The sequence below is a fragment of the Quercus suber genome, unplaced genomic scaffold (genome assembly GCF_002906115.3).
Source record: "Quercus suber isolate HL8 unplaced genomic scaffold, Cork oak 2.0 scaffold_615, whole genome shotgun sequence".
Classification (NCBI taxonomy): domain Eukaryota; kingdom Viridiplantae; phylum Streptophyta; class Magnoliopsida; order Fagales; family Fagaceae; genus Quercus; species Quercus suber.
In genome coordinates, this window is record NW_027070058.1 from 288543 (window position 1) to 310139 (window position 21597).

A 21597-nucleotide genomic window follows, 5' to 3' on the forward strand; every position below is an offset into this window, starting at 1 on the left:
TCGAGTTCTATGAAACTTGGCGATCCAACACCAATCGCTTACCAATCTATTTTTGCAGCGAAGTTGGGCTGGATCTGACGTTTTTTAGATGGGTCGAGGCCTTTCGACCGATCCGGAAAATTTGTCAAAATACTCGCAATAGGATTATCGAGTATTGTACTACTCGCTTCTTGTAAAANACTTTGTCATAATATGCATGTGCTCATAGGCTTTTTTTTTTTTTTTAAATCCTAAAAGATAGCCACTTAGTCATAATATGTAGCCATTAAGTCTGCATCAATAACAAAAGTTTCAAATGTCTAAACAACCTATTTACTTAAGATTGTGATTATGGGAAGTCTCCCATGCGAGCAATAATTTCATTTAATTTTAAAATTGTATTTTATTAAAAAAAAAATGAAAAGAAATTGTAGTGAAAGGCACAAAAATTGTTAGGGATAATTAAGTAATTTCATATGGAAGAGATGTGCTTGAGAAAAATAAAGCTAAACTGTACATTAATATTTCAAAAACCAATAAATTGAATCCAACATATAACTACACAAATTGATAAATATAGGCATAGGTAGGATAAATAGTTTTTCTTATATACAAAAAGGATTCATTAACAACCACTTGATAGTTGACCAAAACGTAATCTTTCGATTACATGATTTACTTTCAATCTATAATAATTGTCATTAGCCAACTTTGTATTACCAGCTAAAACAATATTACATGTCAAAGTGTTTCATGCATGTAATGTTTCTCACATGTTTTATATATCCACGGGTTATGACACTTTGTTTAGTTTGTTTAGACTTTGTTTAGTTTATGAGATCCGTATATATTGTGGTCATGACATTGTCAAAAATATAAGTTTGAAATGTAACTAAGAATAACCTAGTAACAAGCTGTATGATTAGAATAAAAACAACCTATTTACTTAAACAATAAACTTAACTCAACTTAACTCGAATAACCTGTTATCATCTCGCAGACATTATAATCATAATTGAACCATAAATCAAGTCATAATACTTCATCCTCGTCAACAAAAGCAAATACTTATTTCATTCAACCATAAACATTCAACTTACTAGTCCAAAAGGTTCCACCTCCATACTATCAAATTGAATAAAATGGCAAAGTTCCATAACTCATACCCCAATGATTATTACATGGACAAACAGTTCGACTGATCCAAAAACTAAAAAGACATTACATATTGGGGCAATACAAAACCACTGTGATTACATGGCATATCAAAACATCGCTGCTTATGCGCCAGGATCATCCCGATTTTGACGGTTCCATTGAAGCTCCGGCGCCTTCCTTGTACTCATCGTTATTGATATTCATGCTAATTTTATCTCCACTGACCTCTTCCACTTGTGATTGTGCTACATCAAATACATTGGTTCTCACCTCATTACAAACTTATTTATGAAGCAGTTATAATTTTAAACAAGTCATTTGCATAGTATTAAGAACAAAATTTACTATCAACCGCCTATCAACTGGTACTGTCTACTATCTACCAGGTCTGCCAACAAAATCTATGAGCTATTACTTTTTGAATATGCATGAATATAACTTGTGTTAGCATTGGTCAACCATACCATCATGCATCATTCAACTAAATTTATTCCATTTACAATCTCAAGAGTATCGTGCATATTTTATATGTTCTATTTTGATAACTCAAATCCTTTGTCAATAGAGTACATGATGCCATTTAAAGTTTTATTACACCTTGTCTATTTACAGGATTGAAATCTCGACATTTTATGGGAAATCCAGAACCTTTTTCACATAGATGTTATTTTCGTTTTTAAAAATAATCATAAAACTTATAACTCATTCAATCAACATATAAAAAAAAAAAAATACATTACCTATATCTGCCCCTACAGAAACAGGAATGCTCAATGGCACATCAAATTTCCTTGGACAAGCCCAGTCCAAATGGCGCTTCATATTTTCAGTGACATCTGCTCCAGCAGCAATAAATCCCCATCCACACTTCTTGCATTTGCATTTCCAAAGAGCTGAACTCCCCCTCCTTTCGTAGACTTTGAGCTTAGTCTTAGCCTTCTTTGCTGGAGGCAGTTCAGCCACTTCATCAGGTTGGGCATCTAATTCAATGTCTTTTCCTTCACGCTTATTCTCAGTAGGAATCGTCTTATCAGTTTCCATCTACACCGATTTAAAGAAAAATTACTGATAAGGAATTTTGTACAGTTAAAAAAAATGAGACTCCATTACCAAAGTTCTAACTAGTTTGTCATTGATAGGATATAAGTAAGATAATGCTACTAAAGAACTAATTATATGAAGTTTCTATATTGGCAATGTATTAATCATCAACCAACAACATGTTTCATAATACTTTGTTTATTCAATTATGATGATATTTATGAATTCTATTTCTAATGTTATATGTGAACTGATATTATGTTCATATGCTACACAATTTAATAAAACTTATATGTGAATCAACAAATTATATTTACTAAGTGTTTTTATTCTCCATTATCCATTATCCATTTCAATTTGCATTCTACGGGACATCCAAAATCCAGATGGGTAATGGTTTATTGGAAGTGTATAGGCTATTGAATTGATGAAACTGCCACAGAATGCAAATAATAATTATATAAAAAGTTCTCCACATAAAACAACAACATTATTAGATGGTAATGACAGGCACAGCAAATTACCGTATATCTAGAATCAAGACACCCAATGTAAGAGGAAAACTAATTAACCAAACACATCATTACAACAGCCAAATTAATTATTACAACAGCCAAATTAATTATTTTGGATGACAAATACACCAAAAACTTGAAAATAAATCATAGAGCAAAGACCCAATGACTATAAAATCAACATAAAATGACTAACACAGTAAACGAAGTCTACAATTTATTGGAAATTTCATACCTTGATAGTGGATTCGGAGGTTGAAAGCTAAAGACACAGTATTTAGGAGAAGCTAAATTTGAAGGGACGGCTAGGGATTTCAGGGGAAGAGGGAGTAGAATGTTCAGAGACATTATTATGTCTCACTAAAGATTTATAGTGTCCAATAAATCTTTAGTGGAGTGGATGAAAGACGGCAGTTGGAGTTTTGAGGAGACGAAGAAGAAGAGTCACAGACACCGTAGACGACGAAGCCGAAGGGGCAAATGAGATTCACTGCACTTGCGAGGCCAGAGGTCTGGTAATTGGTTTCAAATACTCGATTACAAGAATATCGAGTTATATTAACAATACTCGCTATCTACAAAGCCGATTACTATAAATTTTGGCCTGGGTGCAATTGCATACTACTCGATTACTGTATAATCGGTAACAATACTCGCCACATTTAAGACCGAGTTCATTGACGAAGGACCTTTCGACCGATCTACAACCAGTCGTATAGCAATCGTACTGTACAGAGACTTTGCAAAAAATCTCAGGGATTCCTCGATGGGTCGAGGCCAATGGACTGATCGAAATTTATTTATAATACTCGAATACTAAAGTATCGAGTTTAGTTATTAGTACTCGCCTTCTAAGAAGCCGAGTACAGTCTGACCCTGTAACTGGTATTTTCGCATAGTACTCGATTGTTGTAAAATCGGATACTGTACTCGGTTTCCTTAAAACCGAGTTCAATATTCGACCGATCTCATACCAGTCGTATAGCAATCGCACTGTACAGAGACTTTGCAAAAAATCTCAGGGATTCCTCGATGGGTCGAGGCCAATGGACTGATCGAAATTTTTTAATACTCGAATACTAAAGTATCGAGTTTAGTTATTAGTACTCGCCTTCTAAGGAGCCGAGTACAGTCTGACCCTGTAACTGGTATTTTGCATAGTACTCGATTATTGTAAAATCGGATACTGAACTCGGTTTTCTTAAAACCGAGTTCAATATTCGACCGATCTACAACCAATCGTTTAGCAATCGCGTTGTACAGAGATTTTGCAAAAAACTCAGGGATTTTTTCGATGGGTCGATGCCATGGACTGATCGAATTTTCTTTTTAATACTGGAATACATGTTACTCGATATTAGTAATATCGAGTTACTAACTTTTACTCGATATATTCATACCCGAGTTCTGTTCAAACCCACCACCCTCAGTACTCACACGCTCTCTCTATGCATGTTTCTTTTCCTGTCAACTGCAGCTCAGTTCTATCAAGTATCAATAATAAGAAAATTTATTACAATTTTCACCAAGCACCTGTGCATTGCAATAAGTAATTGCTTTTGAGAAGCTGCAAATCATAATTGTCTGATAACATTCACTGCTTCTATTACTACATTTTACATGCAACTGAAATGTTTGCGTGACCATATTGAAATCTACTCTAGTACATAAAATTAAGCTTCTTAACAACGTTCATGACCACATAAGTACATAACAAAAGTATAGAACTTAGTAACAGTTTCCAAGCAAAAAATGACCAATCCAACAGTGTCTTTTCGTCGTGAAACCAAGTTACTGGTGTCGGTCAGGGGCTTCCTCGGGCGGTAGGGATCATCCTGGCTGCGTAATGTACATCGGTTATCACCCATCCACCTTGGCTGCCGTACCTGCTGTAAACAGTTCAAATATGTTATGTACTGGACCTATATCAGTTATTAACAAGCAACATACCCACAACTTCTGGTCAGATTCATGACTTAGGACGAATAATGTGACAAAACCATTGAACAACATATTTAAATACCAATTGCACTCATTTGCCTATCCATGCATGAACACCAACGTACGTTTGTTTTATAAGTATGATGATTTGTGTTGACAAAAGTTGTTAATAAATGGAAGTTTTACCTATGATGCAGCTCCACCAGTTGTTGACTCCGCATTTCGAGTAGGACATGTTCTACGGTTGTGCCCCTCTTGACGACACAACCCACATCTTGATTTTGGTCCATTCTCGATCCATAAGGAGCTCGGCAACTCCCTATCATTATCATCCTCGTCCATCTCATTGCGGATACGTGTGGACTTTGGCCGACCTTTCTTCCGAATCAATCGTGGGTTCGGCATCACTACTCGAGTTTCTTCTGCAGCCGGCCATTCTAATCTGTCTTTCAACGGCTGGAATACCGGCTCGTAGCTATGGTACCTATGACTCACGCTATAGCAAGGATCAATAAACTGCTGCGCATCGTGGTTATACTTAGCAGAAATTGCTATTACGTGTGAACACGGGATCTTGATTGCTTCCCATTTCCCGCACGTGCATGTCATACTCCGAAGATCAACCCTATGCGTGTGTTGTCCACCCCCACCAGTCAGAGGATTACCCGATGTGTCAACTTGATATAGCCGCGCTTGTGCGGACATCCGTGTCACCGTATGGTCCTTTGCCTTTGCTTGATTTTTTTGAAACTTGTCCATGGCATACTTGCACCATTCTTGACCTGCTTCCAACTGATCTAGAGTGAGATTACGACGAGCGTCAAAGTACGAGTTCACTTTCAAAAAGGTGAACCTCACCATTGCCGTAATTGGCAAGCTGCGTGCACCTTTCAATACTCCATTAAAGCACTCTGATAGGTTGGTTGTCGTGGCTCCGTATCGACGCCCTTCGTCGTGTGCAAGTGTCCACTTCTGTTTGTTCTCAGATTCAAGGTACCTGTGCGCAGCCGGCTTGACATTGCGAATTAATTCAAGTATGGCTTCAAACTTTCTGACTTGATTCGCACTTGCTGCCCTCCATACCAAGTTCTTCAACTCCGACATTTTCCATTTTGTGTTGACATTGCTGACTACATGGCGGAGGCAGTACCGATGATGGACCTTGGGAGGCTGCAACCAACTCATACTTGTGTCATCGAAGCAGGCTTTTATCCCCGAATGTCGGTCAGAGATGATGCAAAGATTGGCCCGGTCTGTAATATTGGTCAACCATGCCAAGAACCATCCCCATGTCTCCTTGCTCTCACTCTCAACAACGGCAAACGCAAGCGGATAAGCCTCATTGTTAGCATCCGTTGCCATTGCTATCAACAACTTCCCCTTGTACTTGCCATATAGGTGCGTTGCATCGATGCTTATCACCGGCCTACAATGCTTGAACCCTTCAATACACGGCCCAAAAGCCCAAAAGGCACAATTAAATGTGCAAGTTCCTAGCACGTTACGGTTGTCGCACTTCAACTGTGTCACTGTGGTTGGATCAGCATCTTTTAACGCCGCCAGAAACCGAGGTAATGCTGCATATGACTCATCGAAATCCCCGTAGATGGCCGCAATCGCCTTCTGTTTTGCATCCCAAACCTTATAGTGAGATGCCCAATGGTCATGCTTCGCATGCAGAAGACTACGCAGGGTTGATATTGTTCTTGAAATGTCTTCCTGCACGTATGACTCTAGTGTGATGGCAATGAACTTCGAATCCATCATCCTTCCATCGTGATCCACCTGGAGTGACGAGCAAGTGTGGGGACCCTTACATGTTGTGATCTCCCATAACTTGTGCCTTTTGCTGTTGATAGCTCGAACTAACCACGGACATGCATCGTTTACACATGTTACAATCAGTCTCTCGGGGTCTGACTTCATGTACTTAAATTTCTTATTAACCCCCACAGAAAACATGGTTAACGCATGCTGAACCGCAGCTTTATTCAAGAATAGCATCCCCTTGCTTGGTTCGTCCCCCGGCCTCCAACTCATCAGACCTGTTTCCAAGGAAGGTGATGGGTCATGAATGTTATCCCATGTGTTTGATGTGAACCAGGCAGGGTTGGGGTTTGGATTGGCGGAAGCATCCACATTGTTTTCAAGTTGCAGTTCATCTACAAATTCCGGATTGTCCTCCGGTCCATCATTATCAATGAACTCCTCGTACACATCTCGAGTGTCATCCATTTCAATTGCCTCATCCAAGTGCGTTTGGATATCTTCATTTTCTTCAGTATACCCTCGATACACATTTTCCTCATCCGTATGGATAGACCCTAACACTTCGGCGGCTTCAATATTGTCCATAGCAACCGCATTGCGTGGTCCAACGTTGTAGGGCAAAGACGTGTCGGCTGTAATTGAAGGGTACATGATGGTTACAGGAACTGAATCTTGCTCCCCAGCTCTACTAGCATACTGTGAACCCCTGTCGACATTACACCCAACAGGGGCAACAGTTACATACAAGTCAGAACCTATGAATTGTGGAGCCCGCTTTGTCACTCCCCACATTATGTCCACATCATGGTCGCATTGTAACGGGATTGCATTGTAGAACACTTGGGTACCCACCAGTTGCTGAGGAGCTCGAAATACAATGGAGATGTCATGGGAATCCTTGTCTAACCCCAGAGTTGACATTATCTTCCGCTTCAGCTTTCTCATGTGTACCCCACGTTTCACTTCAATAAGTGCCTGCTTTACGTTCGGACCTCGGTATGATAACCCATGCGAATCATTAATATATGCCTCCCCGTCGTAGTAAACGTAGAAGTAATAAGGACTCATAACGGACCTGAACTGCAAATAGTAATAGTTGTATCATGCTGTGTAATATTATGAAACCATAGGCTAACTATATATGCCCCCTATGTTTAGGTGTTCATGTAGCTAAACAAACCTAAGCAAATTGTGCTAAAAACCCATCTTCTTTATCTAAAATCAATACTAACATAGCAAAAAGTATTGATACTAAAAACATACTATGGAATAATTGTATGATCAACTCCATCAAACACCTAAATTCGAAAATAGCAATTGGTTCGCACAATGTGTATTGTTAATGAAATGAGAATTATGAAGTATTGCAAAATTATGACTCATGCATTATTATGTTCAAATACCCCCATTGAAGACCCACAACAGTCACAAGCGAGTTTTCTTAAATACTAAACCACAATTCCATGTTCAGATAACCCCTCCCACAGCAATGACAGAATTAGTGTTATTTGAAATTATGAATGTCATGCACTATTATGTTCAGATAGACCAATTAATTGAAGTCTCGTAACATTCAGTGGCTTTGTGTTGTTATATGTGGATAGCAATGGTTACCTATCAGTTGAGATGTTGACCACAACAGTTATGAGAATTAGTGTTATTTGAAGTTATAAACGTCATGCACTAGTATATTCAGATTGACCAAGTAATTGAAGTCTCATAACAATTAGTGGCATTGTGTTGTTATAAATAGTTAGCAATGGTTACCTATCAGCTGAGATGTTGACAGATTGAAGAAGACAAGGACGTTATGAGAAGGAGGTGTACTTGGAAGCAGCTCAGTTGAAGTTAAGAGTAGCGGTAGACAACGACACAACGGGTAGCGCAGAGTGGTCCACGTTCAGAAGCATGAAGACGTAATGGCAACTGCGAAGTGGTCCCAGAAGGTGGGGGAGGAAATGACAAAATCTACATGGTACTCGATTTTACACAAAGCGAGTTCTATAACTCGGTTATATAGAGACCGAGTGCCATTAACGCGTCCTACATTTACCAGGAGATGTACCATGTTACTCGATGTTACGTTAAGCGATTTGTACTACTCGGTTATAAAGAAACCGAGTACCATTAAGGCGTCGTACATTTGCCAAAAGAACTCGGTTATATGAATATCGAGTATTATTTACTTCACCAGAAGTGGTTGGGAAATATTTATACGTACTCGTCTTTTCTTAAATCGAGTTATAACTGATGTACTCGACTTGGGACTAGTCGAGTATTATACGCTTCATATAAAAAAGACAGCTTCCTCTCATTCTGGCTGGGGGTTATGAGGAATTAGTCAAGGATGGAGAAGACAAGCCTCCTTTGCTTCTAAAGGTAACGTGCCAACATGTTTTACTGTTTTAATTGTACAATTATTTACTACTATATAATTATAGATTATGCAACTGTTTGTCAGATCTTGGAATAAGCAACGTGCATGTTAGTTGCTGTAGTCTACTAGCACCTGTTGGTAGAGCGACATGGTACATGTTTTACATGCTCAGATTCAAAACTTAGTAAGTTCTAACTCCAGCACAGCTCATGCAGTCTTAACGTACAATGCTATTGTGTTCCTCTTTTAGGGTGGCAAATACTATGTTGTTTTTGTTGGTCGTGCGCCTGGCATATACGACAATTGGGCAAAAGCAAGTAGACAAGTTCATAAGTTCGCAAATGCTGAACACAGGTCATACAAAGATCGACGAGAAGCAGAATCTGCATACATGGAGTTCATGCAACGTAATGGTAGGAATGTGCAGTATGCTGCTTCCCCATCGTGGACATCTCCTACCATGTCGACATCAAGCCCAGGGGGGACGTCTCAAAGCGAAGAAACCAACTATTGCGATGGAGACGTTAGAAACAGATTGTTGAGGTATCAGTTAGATGTTGCAATTGAGGAGCGTGACCATGCAAGGAGGATTGCAACCTTGAGTACTAACATGCTGAGTGAAGTGGTAGCCCATGTTATGGGAGATGATGAAGTTCATGATTCGACACAACAAGGAAGCGTGAAATGAAGGCGAAACCATGGCTCATGAGATTGGCTGTAGAAGTTGTTGAATAGCTTGTTAGTTTCTCTAATCACAAAGTTTATTTTCGAATCTGTATTGACTTGTAATTGCTTGTACTTATTGTTAACAGTACCTATATTGTTTTGGTAATTGTGATTGGCTTTGGGTAGCCTATAAGTACGTTGTCTATATCTTTGTGCGTAGAGAAAATAAAATACACTTGTGCCGAAGAAGTTGCGAAAATAATAGGCAATTTGACAAGGCATAACGCTTACAAGCCGTGTCGAGAAAACATATTTCTACGGCCTAAATATTTCTAGGCCCTTATCACATGAGCAATTTGCCTTGTCAATCTATATATATATATATATATATATATTTTAATTATATATAATTATAATATTTTTTTTATATATATATATATATATATGGAAACCATCGTATCACATAAAGCCAGTAAACCATTTTAAAAAAAATTTATGAAAAATAGTAATTAAATTTTGTTACAAATTTTTAAAATTCTCATAAATAATTTGCTATAATAAGTAAGTAATGTATAATTTGAAGACATATATTAAATAGACCTAAATAAATAATAGCTGAGTACATGAATTTTATTGTGGCAAATCATTAATGGATAATTAAAAGATTGCTAACTTTTAATACAATTTTTTCAATTTCTCATAAAAAGTTTATTACAATATATAATTAATATATAACTTTAGGACATACATGAACTAGACCCAAATAAATAATAACTGAGTACGTGAATATTTTGGTGGCAAATCATTAATGGACAATGGAATGATGTGGCTTCCTCACCCCCCAAGAAATATGAATGATATGGTAGGATTGAGTGTGAGCTTGATCTCAATCTCGCTAAGAAGACGTTCATATAAGTCGTTTGTAAATAAAGCAAACTATTCATATATATAGATTGACTTGACAAAAGTGTTACACATTTATCAACGGTTAATAAACGTCGAAATAAGTCATGTTCTTTTCAAAAAGAAAAAAAAAAGTTGGATGTACTCTTTCACTTTAATCAAAATGTAATAATCTGATTCAAAATATAAATGTAAACAAAATAGTGCAATTCCAAATTGATTTTCAACCGCCTATCAACTACATTTATAACACAATGAAGCAAATTGTACAAATTACTCCCTATAGATCCTAGGCCTAAAGCCAAAATTCCCCCCCAACGAAACTAGTAGAACAAGACCTGAGACACCACACACCAGCCACATGTACATTCATTTGATTACCTTATCCATTGTATTTGATAAGGAATTCTCCCTCTCCATTACAGCACAATGTACACAGAAGCCATGGCCTTTTTTTGCACTTTTTTAGAGCTTTTCCCCAGCACGTGTCATTACTTATCTGGTTGCAATCTTGAGACTCTTATCTTTCTTCTTCAGTGCTTCATTTAAAGCTGTATGAAAACAGTCATACAAAGTGCATTGCCACTAGTAACTTTTCTTGCTATTTTATGTAGAACAAGTAACACTAAATAATAGGCTAGAAGCCAGAAGTAGATGGGTAAGATCGTCTGCACGTATTAGATTAGCAATATGAGGTAATAGTGGACAAAAGAGGTGAGACTACTGGGAAGTGGTGGTTGTAACATTAATGGAAGAGGTGGCCACCTGAGGACAATGGATACATTTTTTGTTTTTACTTTAAAGGTTAACCTAGATAGTTTTATACTTTTATTAGTTATATACAGGCCAAATTTGACAGCTACACTTAGCTAATAAATTAAAATTTAACATATAAACACACATTATATCCTGAAACAGTACACTAGTATGCAACGTACTGAAATTTTTCATTCCAGTGGCATAACCAAAACAGCCACTAGTATGGCATTTATGATATTGAGATGTAGAGCTGGTAATACTGGTGGCAGTGATGAGTTATAGAGCTTGGAATTATGAATCTCGGTTTTTACTAAGGGCATGTACTCCTCTCGTTTATGAAGATTTTGAGTTCTTTAGTAACTAGAGATCCAATAGTTTTAGAAAAATGAGCACTGCATTTCAACAATATCATAGGAATTTAAAATCCATGCCTGCAATTCCTAGGAAAAGGATGGTACCTAAGAGCTATTACCTGTTTCAAGCTTTCGCTATATCCTTTATCATCACAAATTTCAGACATATCAGCATTTTCGTCATCTCTGGTAATTGAAGAGTCACTTGGATCAGGATGAGCATCCAAGACACTAATCTCAACCTGTACTACAATTTCAGTCACAGTCACTTCTACAGTCTTGACAACTCCTGCAGAAGTAATGAATGAATAAGCACTAAAGAATCCAAAAAGCTAAAATAAGTATGAAAATGCTACTCACAATAATTTGGACAGTTGAGGAAAAAAATACCTTCAGGACTTATCTCATCATCAGCAGAAACAACAATTTCTTCCACTCCATTAACATGAAAAATATCATCTGATATACTTGGATTTGAGTTAACAGCTTGTATTTATCATCACGGCTGTCAGAAATGGACGATTCACTCTCTAAGTTGTGTGCTGCACGACCTAAAGGGCTGGCATTGTTTTCTTTTGGGAGACTGTGTATTTGAATTGAGCTTCCTAGTTTTTCCACAGGCAGAAAACCTCATCTGTGCAGTTACAAATTTATCCTCCCAGTCCCTTGCAGGACTGCCAACAGGAGTCGAGTTATACTCAGGAAGAGAGAGAATTCTCCCTAGGGTTTTAGGAGTTTGTTTGCTTGAACAATCTACACCTTCTTCCCCTATGCTCAGCATCTCACACAGATGTTTCTTGGCTTCAATGTAGATATTAGATGCCCTTTGCTTGGGATAACCATCAATTTGATGTTCCTTACTTATTTCAGCATCTTTCAGTTTTCCAGTCTTGTCTCCTTTCTTGACATCAACAGCAGGTCTGACAACTCTTTCCATATAGAAATGATCTTTACCTGGAGAATTTCTTCTTGCATTTTCCTTATCAGTCTGTGTCTCACCATCTCTCAAACTTTGAAGCTTATGAGGAAAATTACCAGAAACAGCAGTAGTAGAGCCTCCATGCCATTCCTTTCCCATGGCACTTTTCAGGTTTCTCTTAATTACCAGAAACAGCAGTAGTAGAGATTCCATGCCATTACTATCCATGCATGTGTAGCCATGTATGGAATAACCATGTCATGATCACCGTTGTGTTATTTGGAACAAAACAAGAAAACCATTGTTCAATAAGAATTTCAATAAAACGTACGATGAAAATTGAACTGATTATATCAAATTTTTAATTCCCAGCAATGAAAATGGAATCTAATGAAGATGTTAATAGTAATGTCCTATGTAAACATTTTGAACCAACTTGTTATTGTTCACAGATTTGTGTTTCTATGGGTAGTTTTTTTAATTAAAGTAATATCTTGTAAACCTCGGTTAGTGTTAATTGAATTGTATGGCCAAGAAGCAGCTTGTGATATGTATTATGACAGTAAACTAGCAATAGCTACCCTAATCTGCCATAGTTACTCCAAGGCATTAAGCATCACTTTATTAGAGATGCAATTGAAGCCGGCCAAAAGTTCAGCTGCAGTTTTGTATAAGAGGAGCAATTGGATAATCTATTACAGAAGCACTTCCAAGGAAGAAATTTCGTCAACTTTGAAAACCCTTAGTAGTTTTAGGACAGCATATTAGATGGGAGAATGTTAAGCAGAATTCGCTGTGAAGTATAACTACAGCAATCTGTTATTGTTCTACAGTGCTAAAAGTGTGATTAGTTTCTATTCGAGTAATATATTGTAAATCGTGGATTTTATGGCCCTTTATAGGGTAAAAAATGGTTGTACATTGAAGTCTATAGAGCAGATGTAATACTGAAAAAGTGGATAGCAACAATTGAATCTGAAAATTACATATTCCTCCTCTCATTTGCTCTGCTTTGCTTCTGTGTGTGTGTTTCTGCAGAAAATGAACTTCTATTTTTCACTCTTTTGAAGTTGACAGACTACTTCAGAAAGGCGCTTTGAAGTAGTCTGTCAAGTCCATAAAACAACCAATACAAGTTTCCATAAAAACTATGACCACTGACTGAAACAAACATCTAAACTCCTATTAATTTTCTGCTTATACGAAGATGAGAATTACCTCCAAAAAAGAAAAACAAATAACATTAAACAAAGAAACAATCATTTGGCATTTAACCAAATTGCCTCCCCTTACTACCAAAAATTTGAGGTCAGCACTGAATCCTCTGCAGACTAATCAGGGCTAGTCACAGTATTATATTTGGCATTCAACCCATATACAAAAAATCATTGAAAGCACCAACTGTTGTTCCTAAGAACATAAAATAAATTTCATAATCTTCAAGTTTAATTAAAAAGAGGACTTTCTCAGCACCAAAGACCAAACCACACTCTACAACAGCATAGATAGTAGTAGAATTCAATCATATACTTAACTTCAAGCATTCACATAGAAAGAGGCTAACTTGTTTCTTTCACTAATCCTATCCATCCATCCATCCATCCATCCATCAAGGACTAAACCAACATAGAAAAAACACATAAACACACTTTATTTTAATCAATTACAAAGCATTTGATAGTGATTTATACTTTACCCAGAAAATGTAAAAGCTTTACAAACCCAAATTTATACCTATAGCTGAGCCTTTTGCCATAAAATTTGAGCACTAGAGCTCAAATGGGGTTAAAAAATAAAAAGCAATAATAAGAGACAAGTGAACAAAAATTTTGAGAAATTGGCAAAAAAAAAAAACCTTCACAGACTGAATGGAACCAAGGAAAATTTGATTTAAAATTAAAAATAAAAATAAAATTACATAACCAATGAAAGATTCAAACTCTGAACTGCAAAATGGATGGGCATCACGATTTTTATATAAATTTCTGTTTTTGGTTTTTATATTTCCTCAAATTCTACATTTCCAAATTACATTAACACCAAAAACAATAAACGAATAACTTCTATATCATTGTTCAAGTCTTCTTCCCAAATCAAGCATTACTTGATGATAAAGACTCAATTTCAATTTTAACTAGCATTTTCATTATCATTGGTCAAGCAAGTAAACTTCAATGGGGTAAAATGCATTTCAGCCATTTTTGTGATAATTAAGAGTAAGTACACAATAATGCCACATTTGCAGTTTAATTATACAGGCTGTATAAAATCGAATTTAAGAGTTGAAATTCTTAACCCACCACAACACCTACTCACCTACACCTACTCACCTAGTACAGATTCTGCCACCCCCATAAATACACCTCATCCTATTCTGAATTGGTCCTTAAAACCCTTCTAAACACCTACTAAAAACCATCTTCAACATAGCAAAAAAAATTTGAATTGGTGGTCGTTGTTCTTAATTCCTAACAAAGTAAGAAATAATCAAAATGCCAAACCAGTGTTGGTTCGAATTTTACCCCCATATGCTCCACATCATGCCGAGCTTCAGCGATCTTTTCGTTTCCTCACAGCTGCCTTGGCAGGTCTCATCTTACCTGAAATTGAAAGCAAAGCACATTACTTGAATGCACACATTCCCTGACAGCCAAAATAGAGTTTAAACAGAGGGATAGACCATGTTTTGTACTGTGTACGTGTATGTGTCTTGTTATTAATAATTTTAACCGAGTTTAATTATTGTTTTGGAATAAAAGTACTTTGTAAAGAGCAAAATTTCTGACTAAATAACCATATACACAACCGTAGTCATTCACAATTATTTCACAGTTATTGGCAATATTATATGCAACTACGACAATTGGCAAATCTATTTCAACTATTAGGTCGGGGTTAATGCAACATTTGGTGGGATGGAAGCCTACATGAAGACAATATCCAACTGCGCTATATGTACAAGTACATTGGGTCATCATCTTCCCTTTCACGTTAAATGCATTCACTGGTTCTGCTTCTCATCTTATTATTTGATTATATAACTTTGGAGGAAGTTAGCAGGGGAATGCATGGTATTTACCGTCACCGGTCCCGCAACCAGGGGGATGTATGTCAGTGCGGAGTGATCTTCGCAACCCATGGACCGGCTCAATATTTTCACTCCGTATTTCTTCAATCTGTGCAGCCGGCTGGTCGGGGTTTGGAAGTGAAGGTTCCTGGGTGGGCTCAGCTTGAACTACAGGTGGGGTCGGTACACCAGGGGTGGGTACAAATATACAGCCACCTCATGAGCAGAGCCGCTGAACAATGGGGGAGACAGCGGAGGGATCTGTGCAGTCGGCTCGTCGGGGTTGGAAGTGAAGGTTCCTGGGTGGGCTCAGCCTGAACTACAGGTGGGGTCGGTAGACCAGGGGTGGGTACAAATATACAGCCACCCTCATGAGCAGAGCCGCTGAACAATGGGGGAGACAGCGGAGTGGGTAGTGGGGATCGAGGGCGAGCCTGAGCATGGGATGTGTGTTCTGCACTATCGTCATGGCCAACAGGATGGGATGCCTGGGCAGTGGCGTCAGACGTGCATCGCGATGACCCGGCGCCATCCATGTACGTGTCCCAATCGGCCTCCAACGCCTCATCATCTGTACAAAGACAATTGTATTTATTAAGAGGACAACGAGGAATTGAGTCACTGAATAAACGAGATATGTGAGAATCGTTTCAATTTTGGTAATAGAGTGGAGTTTGAGCCATTGAAATTTGTGAAATCATAAGAATAGGATATCGTGTGTGGCTGTAATGAAAATATACTTCGCTACTATAATACGTCCTCTAAATAAAGTACAACTTAAAGTACTAGAATTGGAGGTGTTAGAGTATTTCAGTTACCCAAGTCATCGATGTGAATATCAGGACCACCTCCACGACCTCCACGGCCTCCACTACGTCCACGCCCTCTAGACCCACCACCTCGCCCACCACGGTTGTGGCCTGTGTGCTCGCCTCACTCGCCATGGCACGCACATTATCCAATGCCACTCGGTTCAACTCCCCAACAAGATCCAGCGTCTTCGTCAGCTGGTTGTACATTGCAGAACCTGGTTGGCATTGCAATAGCATTTCCACATTGGACTCAACCTACGAAATAAAGGAGTCGCATTAAAACTTTTCTGGTGCCTTTAAACATTGAGATAGTATAAAGATTTCAGGTCAAATCGTATGATATTTGAGTATATATATTGGCAAGTAATTCAGGTCTGATTTGGACACATATTATGCATGATGAGGTTATTCATATATATATGAACATTGAAATGGCATACCTGGTGGCAACAAATGAAATGTAAAAACCAATGAATGGCAAAATATTGAATCAATGGCGCCACAAAACTTAATATTCAGAATGCTCTTTGCAACACACGTATAATATCAATCCATAAAAGAAGCATTGAATGGTTGCCTTACCAGGATTTCCCAATACGCCGACTCTCGCGTAATGTACCGTCTGGTCGACCTTCGGTACTCGGCCATGTAAGCAGCAAGGTACGTCGTGTCCCCATCCAAAGTGGGTGCGTTGGCAACACGTTCCCCTCTATGGGCCCATCGGTCAATGTAGATAGCATGTTGTTGCACCCAATCCGTCTCTAGTTTACCTTGGAGGGAGATTCTGTGCAGTTCAACTGAGGTATCCACTAGACCCGGTGGTGCTTGCTTCATCCCAAATTGACGAAAGACACGTTCGGGATGATGATCCTCTACTATCCAAAAATAGATCAACGGCACTGTGGCCCTCCATATATGTCGGCCAGCAGTGCAATATGGGGGCAGTGAGTCTAGGACATCCCTATACGGCTCCCAAACAACCTGAATAAATGTTCAACAAAAAAACAAATAAAATACGTACTTATTTGTGGCAATCCTCAATTTGAGAAAAAATGTAAAAGACCATTGAATAATCACTTCACTAAAAATCCTAAGTCATTATTGACCCTCTTATTGGATTTTACATGGTAAGATGCACCCGAATACTATTGGTTGCACTAGCTAAAACCGAGGGAGAAATTTGAAGGGTTCACAGCTACATATGTGTGGAATAAAAACCACAAACATCAATTCAATAGAAGGCCAATCAAGGTACTTTATAATGACTGCCCACAGTTGTGAAATGATCGTAACTAATTCCTTGTATATATATGGTCTACTTGACCAACGTTACATTATTAACTATACACATGCAGTAGTTGACAACCCACCGGGTGAAACATGAAAACTAGGGAGAATTATATTGTCGTGACATGAAGCGGTAGAATACCTGGTGTGCCCGCATGCTCGACAATGACGCACGATACGCAGCTAGCACATGTGTGGCATGCTCTGTCGTGCTCTTCGGCCCCTTCCATCTAGTAAACATACAATTGTGTTAAATGGTCATTAGTTGATATCAAACAACCATTCTGCCATAAGAGTAAAATGCTTACCAACGATGAAGCCAGTAATTAGCTTTTACTTTTTCATTGGAAAATACTTATTACAAATAAGTAAGGAATATGGTTTGTTTTTTTTCCTCCATACAACAGTCATGAAGCACAAAAACGATTTATCAATTTCAGTTTGCATTTTAAATTCTTTGTTTTTGTCATTGGTATCATATATACCAAGTTTTGTTTATTTATTTTTAATTTTATTATTATTAAATTACTGCTGAGATAAATCGATTATTGAATCTTGGCATTCCTTTATCAATATATAATCTGGGTGTGTGTGTGTGTGTGTGAAAGCTATACTTTTTATACTGTGGTCAGTTTCTTCTTGTGCTGGAATTCTGATTAATGTTAGGCCAATTATCACCATAGATTGTCTAAACTGTAAAGAACCAGTGGGTTCTTATAATTGTGATATTCTTATTATTGTTATTGTTAGATCATCTATATGAAGGTCAGTTGATAAAAGTAGGTGCCATATTTATTTTGGCCCAACGAACTCTAACCCAAATGACACCTCCTTCCCTTGTAAGATCATGGTGGAGGGTAAGTTTGTGGGTTTAAGACCCGCTGAGTGTGTGTGTTAGTAACTAGTCAATAAAAGTACAAGGAGAATTATGCTCAGGTTGCACAGTGTGCTTACAATATGGTTCATCTCAGTTCATCATTTGCACACACGAGTGTTTTGATAAAGTTATTGGCATTAGCCTTAGTGGGAACCATTGCAAATTAAGGGAACAAAGCATATTGTATATCTATTTGGTTACTTGGTTACGGTCAGAATGTAAATGGGTGATCAGAGCATAAATGGGTGATTTCGAAGATTTTAATACGACCTTGAAAGCACTCCGATAGGTATGGGTGATTCTTTTTGTATCTACTGATTATGTGCCAATTTTTATACGAGAGAGAGAGGGAGAGAATGAATAGATACCAATATTTTCTCTTCAACTTCCACATCTTAGTACTAGTATTAAAATTTGTATATAAAAGAAAGTACTAGTATTATATTAAAAATTATAATATATGTTTCACAAAATGGATTTATTATTAAATTCAACTATAGAGACATGCACGGTGAATGACAAATGCCATACCAATTGAATCAAACTAATCAAATAACATACCGACAGGCGAGGGGACCTGCATCCATCGGCGGTTGTGGTGGCCTCGTAACAGGGCATATCAATGGGAACCTTGAATACGCCCACAGCTGCACCAACATCAGCGCACCTCCAATCTGCATCGCCGTCGTCTCCGATGCCTTGCATAGGTGCCTGTACAACCAGGCTAATGCTCCACTACCCCAACTGTACCTCTTCGCGTTGCTGATCGGGTTCAGGAACAGTAGAGGCCTCACCGACACCCGATCTGCCGACTTGTCCATAAATAAAATGGACCCCAACAACACGAGTATGTGATAGCGTGCGTGTTGCTGCACTACCTCGTCAGTAGCATCCACAGCGAGGGGGGCTCTAAACTGTTCGTTCAGCCAGCTGACTCTTACCCTCGCCCCAGCAAGGATAGACTTGTTTTCATGGGGATGCGGTATTGGGTCTGGAGGAAGACGACCCAATAAATCACGACACAATGCAGGCCAATCCCCCTTCGCACTCCCAGTTATGGGCAACCCATCAACAGGTACCCTAGCATCACCTCAATGTCTTGTAAGGTGATACCCATCTCTCCATGCGGTAAGTGAAAGGTATGCGTCTCCGGACGCCAACGCTCAACCAGTGCTGTGATCAATGCGTGATCAACTTCCATGTTTGGAACCTTTGATAACCCTTCAAAACCTGCCTCAGCTATGTAATGGCCAATCCGTGGGCCTAGCCCATGCCGGGGTAACTCCCAAGATCGGCGTCTACACTTTAGCACGCCTGGCACTACCTGCACACGAAAGAGCGTTGTCTTAGGATAGTGCACATGAAATAACTATAAGAATGGTACATAATAATAATATGCAAGAAACAGTATGCGAACTGGTTAATTATGATCAATTTTGCAATATGTTAATTACAATGTTAACTGCTTATTCACTCTACCTCAATAGCAGATAGGATCAATTCAAGATCAATGACATTGTTTAAAACTAGCAATAAGGTGATGGGCATTATGTTTGCAATGAATAAACACAGTGCTTTAGTATGTCAAATGGAGTATAATAGGAATTAGAATTCAAAAGTCGGTTGTCTTATGTTATGTGTAGCCACGTGGGGTTTGTGTGCGCACCTTTGGGAAATAAATACAGCGGATTTTAATTGATTACTATAACTTTTAATGAGATCTACTGACTTTGAATATACCTTTTCATTGTTTAATATTTTTTGTAGTATTACTAGTTTCAATTTATCTGGAAATAAGACTAGATGCTGTTGATGAAAGAGTGTTTTTAAATTCACGCTTATTTATGCTTCATACCATTTTCTCTTTTGATTAAATAAACTGCCTAAACCAAAACAAACATGATACCATTTCGAACATCTATTTACAAATAATCAAAGAGCCCTACAAAAAGAAAATGAAATGATTTCGACACATCCGAAGTTCTATACAAGTACGTACCTGACCGACAGGTGTCTCCCACAGTGCCGTGGATCGATGCACGGCTGCCGCGTCAACTGTGCACCATTTGCGGGTCCAGGTTCCATACTTTGCAGCTGCATATCTGACACGTATGCAATCATGTTAATATACCATTGACCACAAGCAGACATTAACAAAGTTCGCTACACTTGCAATTATTAACGTTCATAATTTCCAATAAAGCTAGGACTTGCAAAAAACATAGAACTTGATTAATGCAGTATAAGTTAACCTTATTACATTTTTACTATGAAAGTATCAAAACAACTAACAAACAACTAAAATGCAGCTTTCGGCACAAACAACATTTGAAAGGATGGATGGATAGGATTAGTGAAAGAAACAAGTTAGCCTCTTTCTATGTGAATGCTTGAAGTTAAGTATATGATTGAATTCTACTACTATCTATGCTGTTGTAGAGTGTGGTTTGGTCTTTGGTGCTGAGAAAGTCCTCTTTTTAATTAAACTTGAAGATTATGAAATTTATTTTATGTTCTTAGGAACAACAGTTGGTGCTTTCAATGATTTTTTGTATATGGGTTGAATGCCAAATATAATACTGTGACTAGCCCTGATTAGTCTGCAGAGGATTCAGTGCTGACCTCAAATTTTTGGTAGTAAGGGGAGGTGATTTGGTTAAATGCCAAATGATTGTTTCTTTGTTTAATGTTATTTGTTTTTCTTTTTTGGAGGTAATTTTCATCTTCGTATAAGCAGAAAATTAATAGGAGTTTAGATGTTTGTTTCAGTGGTTCATAGTTTTTATGGAAACTTGTATTGGTTGTTTTATGGATTTGACAGACTACTTCAAAGCGCCTTTCTGAAGTAGTCTGTCAACTTCAAAAGAGTGAAAAATAGAAGTTCATTTTCTGCAGAAACACACACACAGAAGCAAAGCAGAGCAACTGAGAGGAGGACTATGTAATTTTCAGATTCAATTGTTGCTATCCACTTTTTCAGTATTACATCTGCTCTATAGACTTCAATGTACAACCATTTTTTACCTTATAAAGGGCCATAAAATCCACGATTTACAATATATTACTCGAATAGAAACTAATCACACTTTTAGCACTGTAGAACAATAACAGATTGCTGTAGTTATACTTTACAGCGAATTCTGCTTAACATTCTCCCATCTAATATGCTGTCC

The 21597-nt window shown here is 37.9% G+C and overlaps 3 protein-coding genes across 3 annotated transcripts; all 3 read right to left on the reverse strand.

Annotated features, from left to right (window-relative positions):
* Positions 1-1020: 1020 nt before the first annotated feature.
* LOC136064044 (uncharacterized) lies at positions 1021-2178 on the reverse strand. The gene is made up of 2 exons (XM_065765203.1): positions 1878-2178; positions 1021-1382 (listed from the first exon to the last, which is right to left on the reverse strand). The coding sequence occupies exons 1-2, from the start codon at positions 2176-2178 to the stop codon at positions 1273-1275; spliced, it is 411 nt and encodes a 136-aa protein (XP_065621275.1). The 3' UTR covers positions 1021-1272.
* Positions 2179-4820: 2642 nt separating this feature from the next.
* LOC112025167 (uncharacterized) lies at positions 4821-7472 on the reverse strand. The gene has a single exon (XM_024057830.2). It carries the CDS (start codon positions 7470-7472, stop codon positions 4821-4823), a length of 2652 nt encoding a protein of 883 aa, XP_023913598.2.
* Positions 7473-14902: 7430 nt separating this feature from the next.
* LOC136064043 (serine/threonine-protein phosphatase 7 long form homolog) lies at positions 14903-20507 on the reverse strand. Its single transcript, XM_065765195.1, has 7 exons — positions 20424-20507; positions 18986-19748; positions 17690-17777; positions 16843-17241; positions 16267-16515; positions 15461-16019; positions 14903-14981 (listed from the first exon to the last, which is right to left on the reverse strand). Exons 2-6 carry the CDS (start codon positions 19243-19245, stop codon positions 15768-15770), a joined length of 1248 nt encoding a protein of 415 aa, XP_065621267.1. The 5' UTR covers positions 19246-19748; positions 20424-20507; the 3' UTR covers positions 14903-14981; positions 15461-15767.
* Positions 20508-21597: the final 1090 nt, after the last annotated feature.

Excerpts from the sequence above, each read along its gene's own strand:
- LOC136064044 (XM_065765203.1), bottom strand. The coding sequence starts at position 2,178 with ATGGAAACTGATAAGACGATTCCTACTGAGAATAAGCGTGAAGGAAAA. Across the intron at positions 1,383-1,877 it reads TTCTGTAGGGGCAGATATAG|CACAATCACAAGTGGAAGAG; the intron begins GTAATGTATTTT and ends TATTTGATGTAG.
- LOC112025167 (XM_024057830.2), bottom strand. The coding sequence starts at position 7,472 with ATGAGTCCTTATTACTTCTACGTTTACTACGACGGGGAGGCATATATT.
- LOC136064043 (XM_065765195.1), bottom strand. The coding sequence starts at position 19,245 with ATGGACAAGTCGGCAGATCGGGTGTCGGTGAGGCCTCTACTGTTCCTG. Across the intron at positions 16,516-16,842 it reads CGGCGTATTGGGAAATCCTG|GTTGAGTCCAATGTGGAAAT; the intron begins GTAAGGCAACCA and ends TTTATTTCGTAG. Across the intron at positions 16,020-16,266 it reads TATTCACATCGATGACTTGG|ATGATGAGGCGTTGGAGGCC; the intron begins GTAACTGAAATA and ends GTCTTTGTACAG.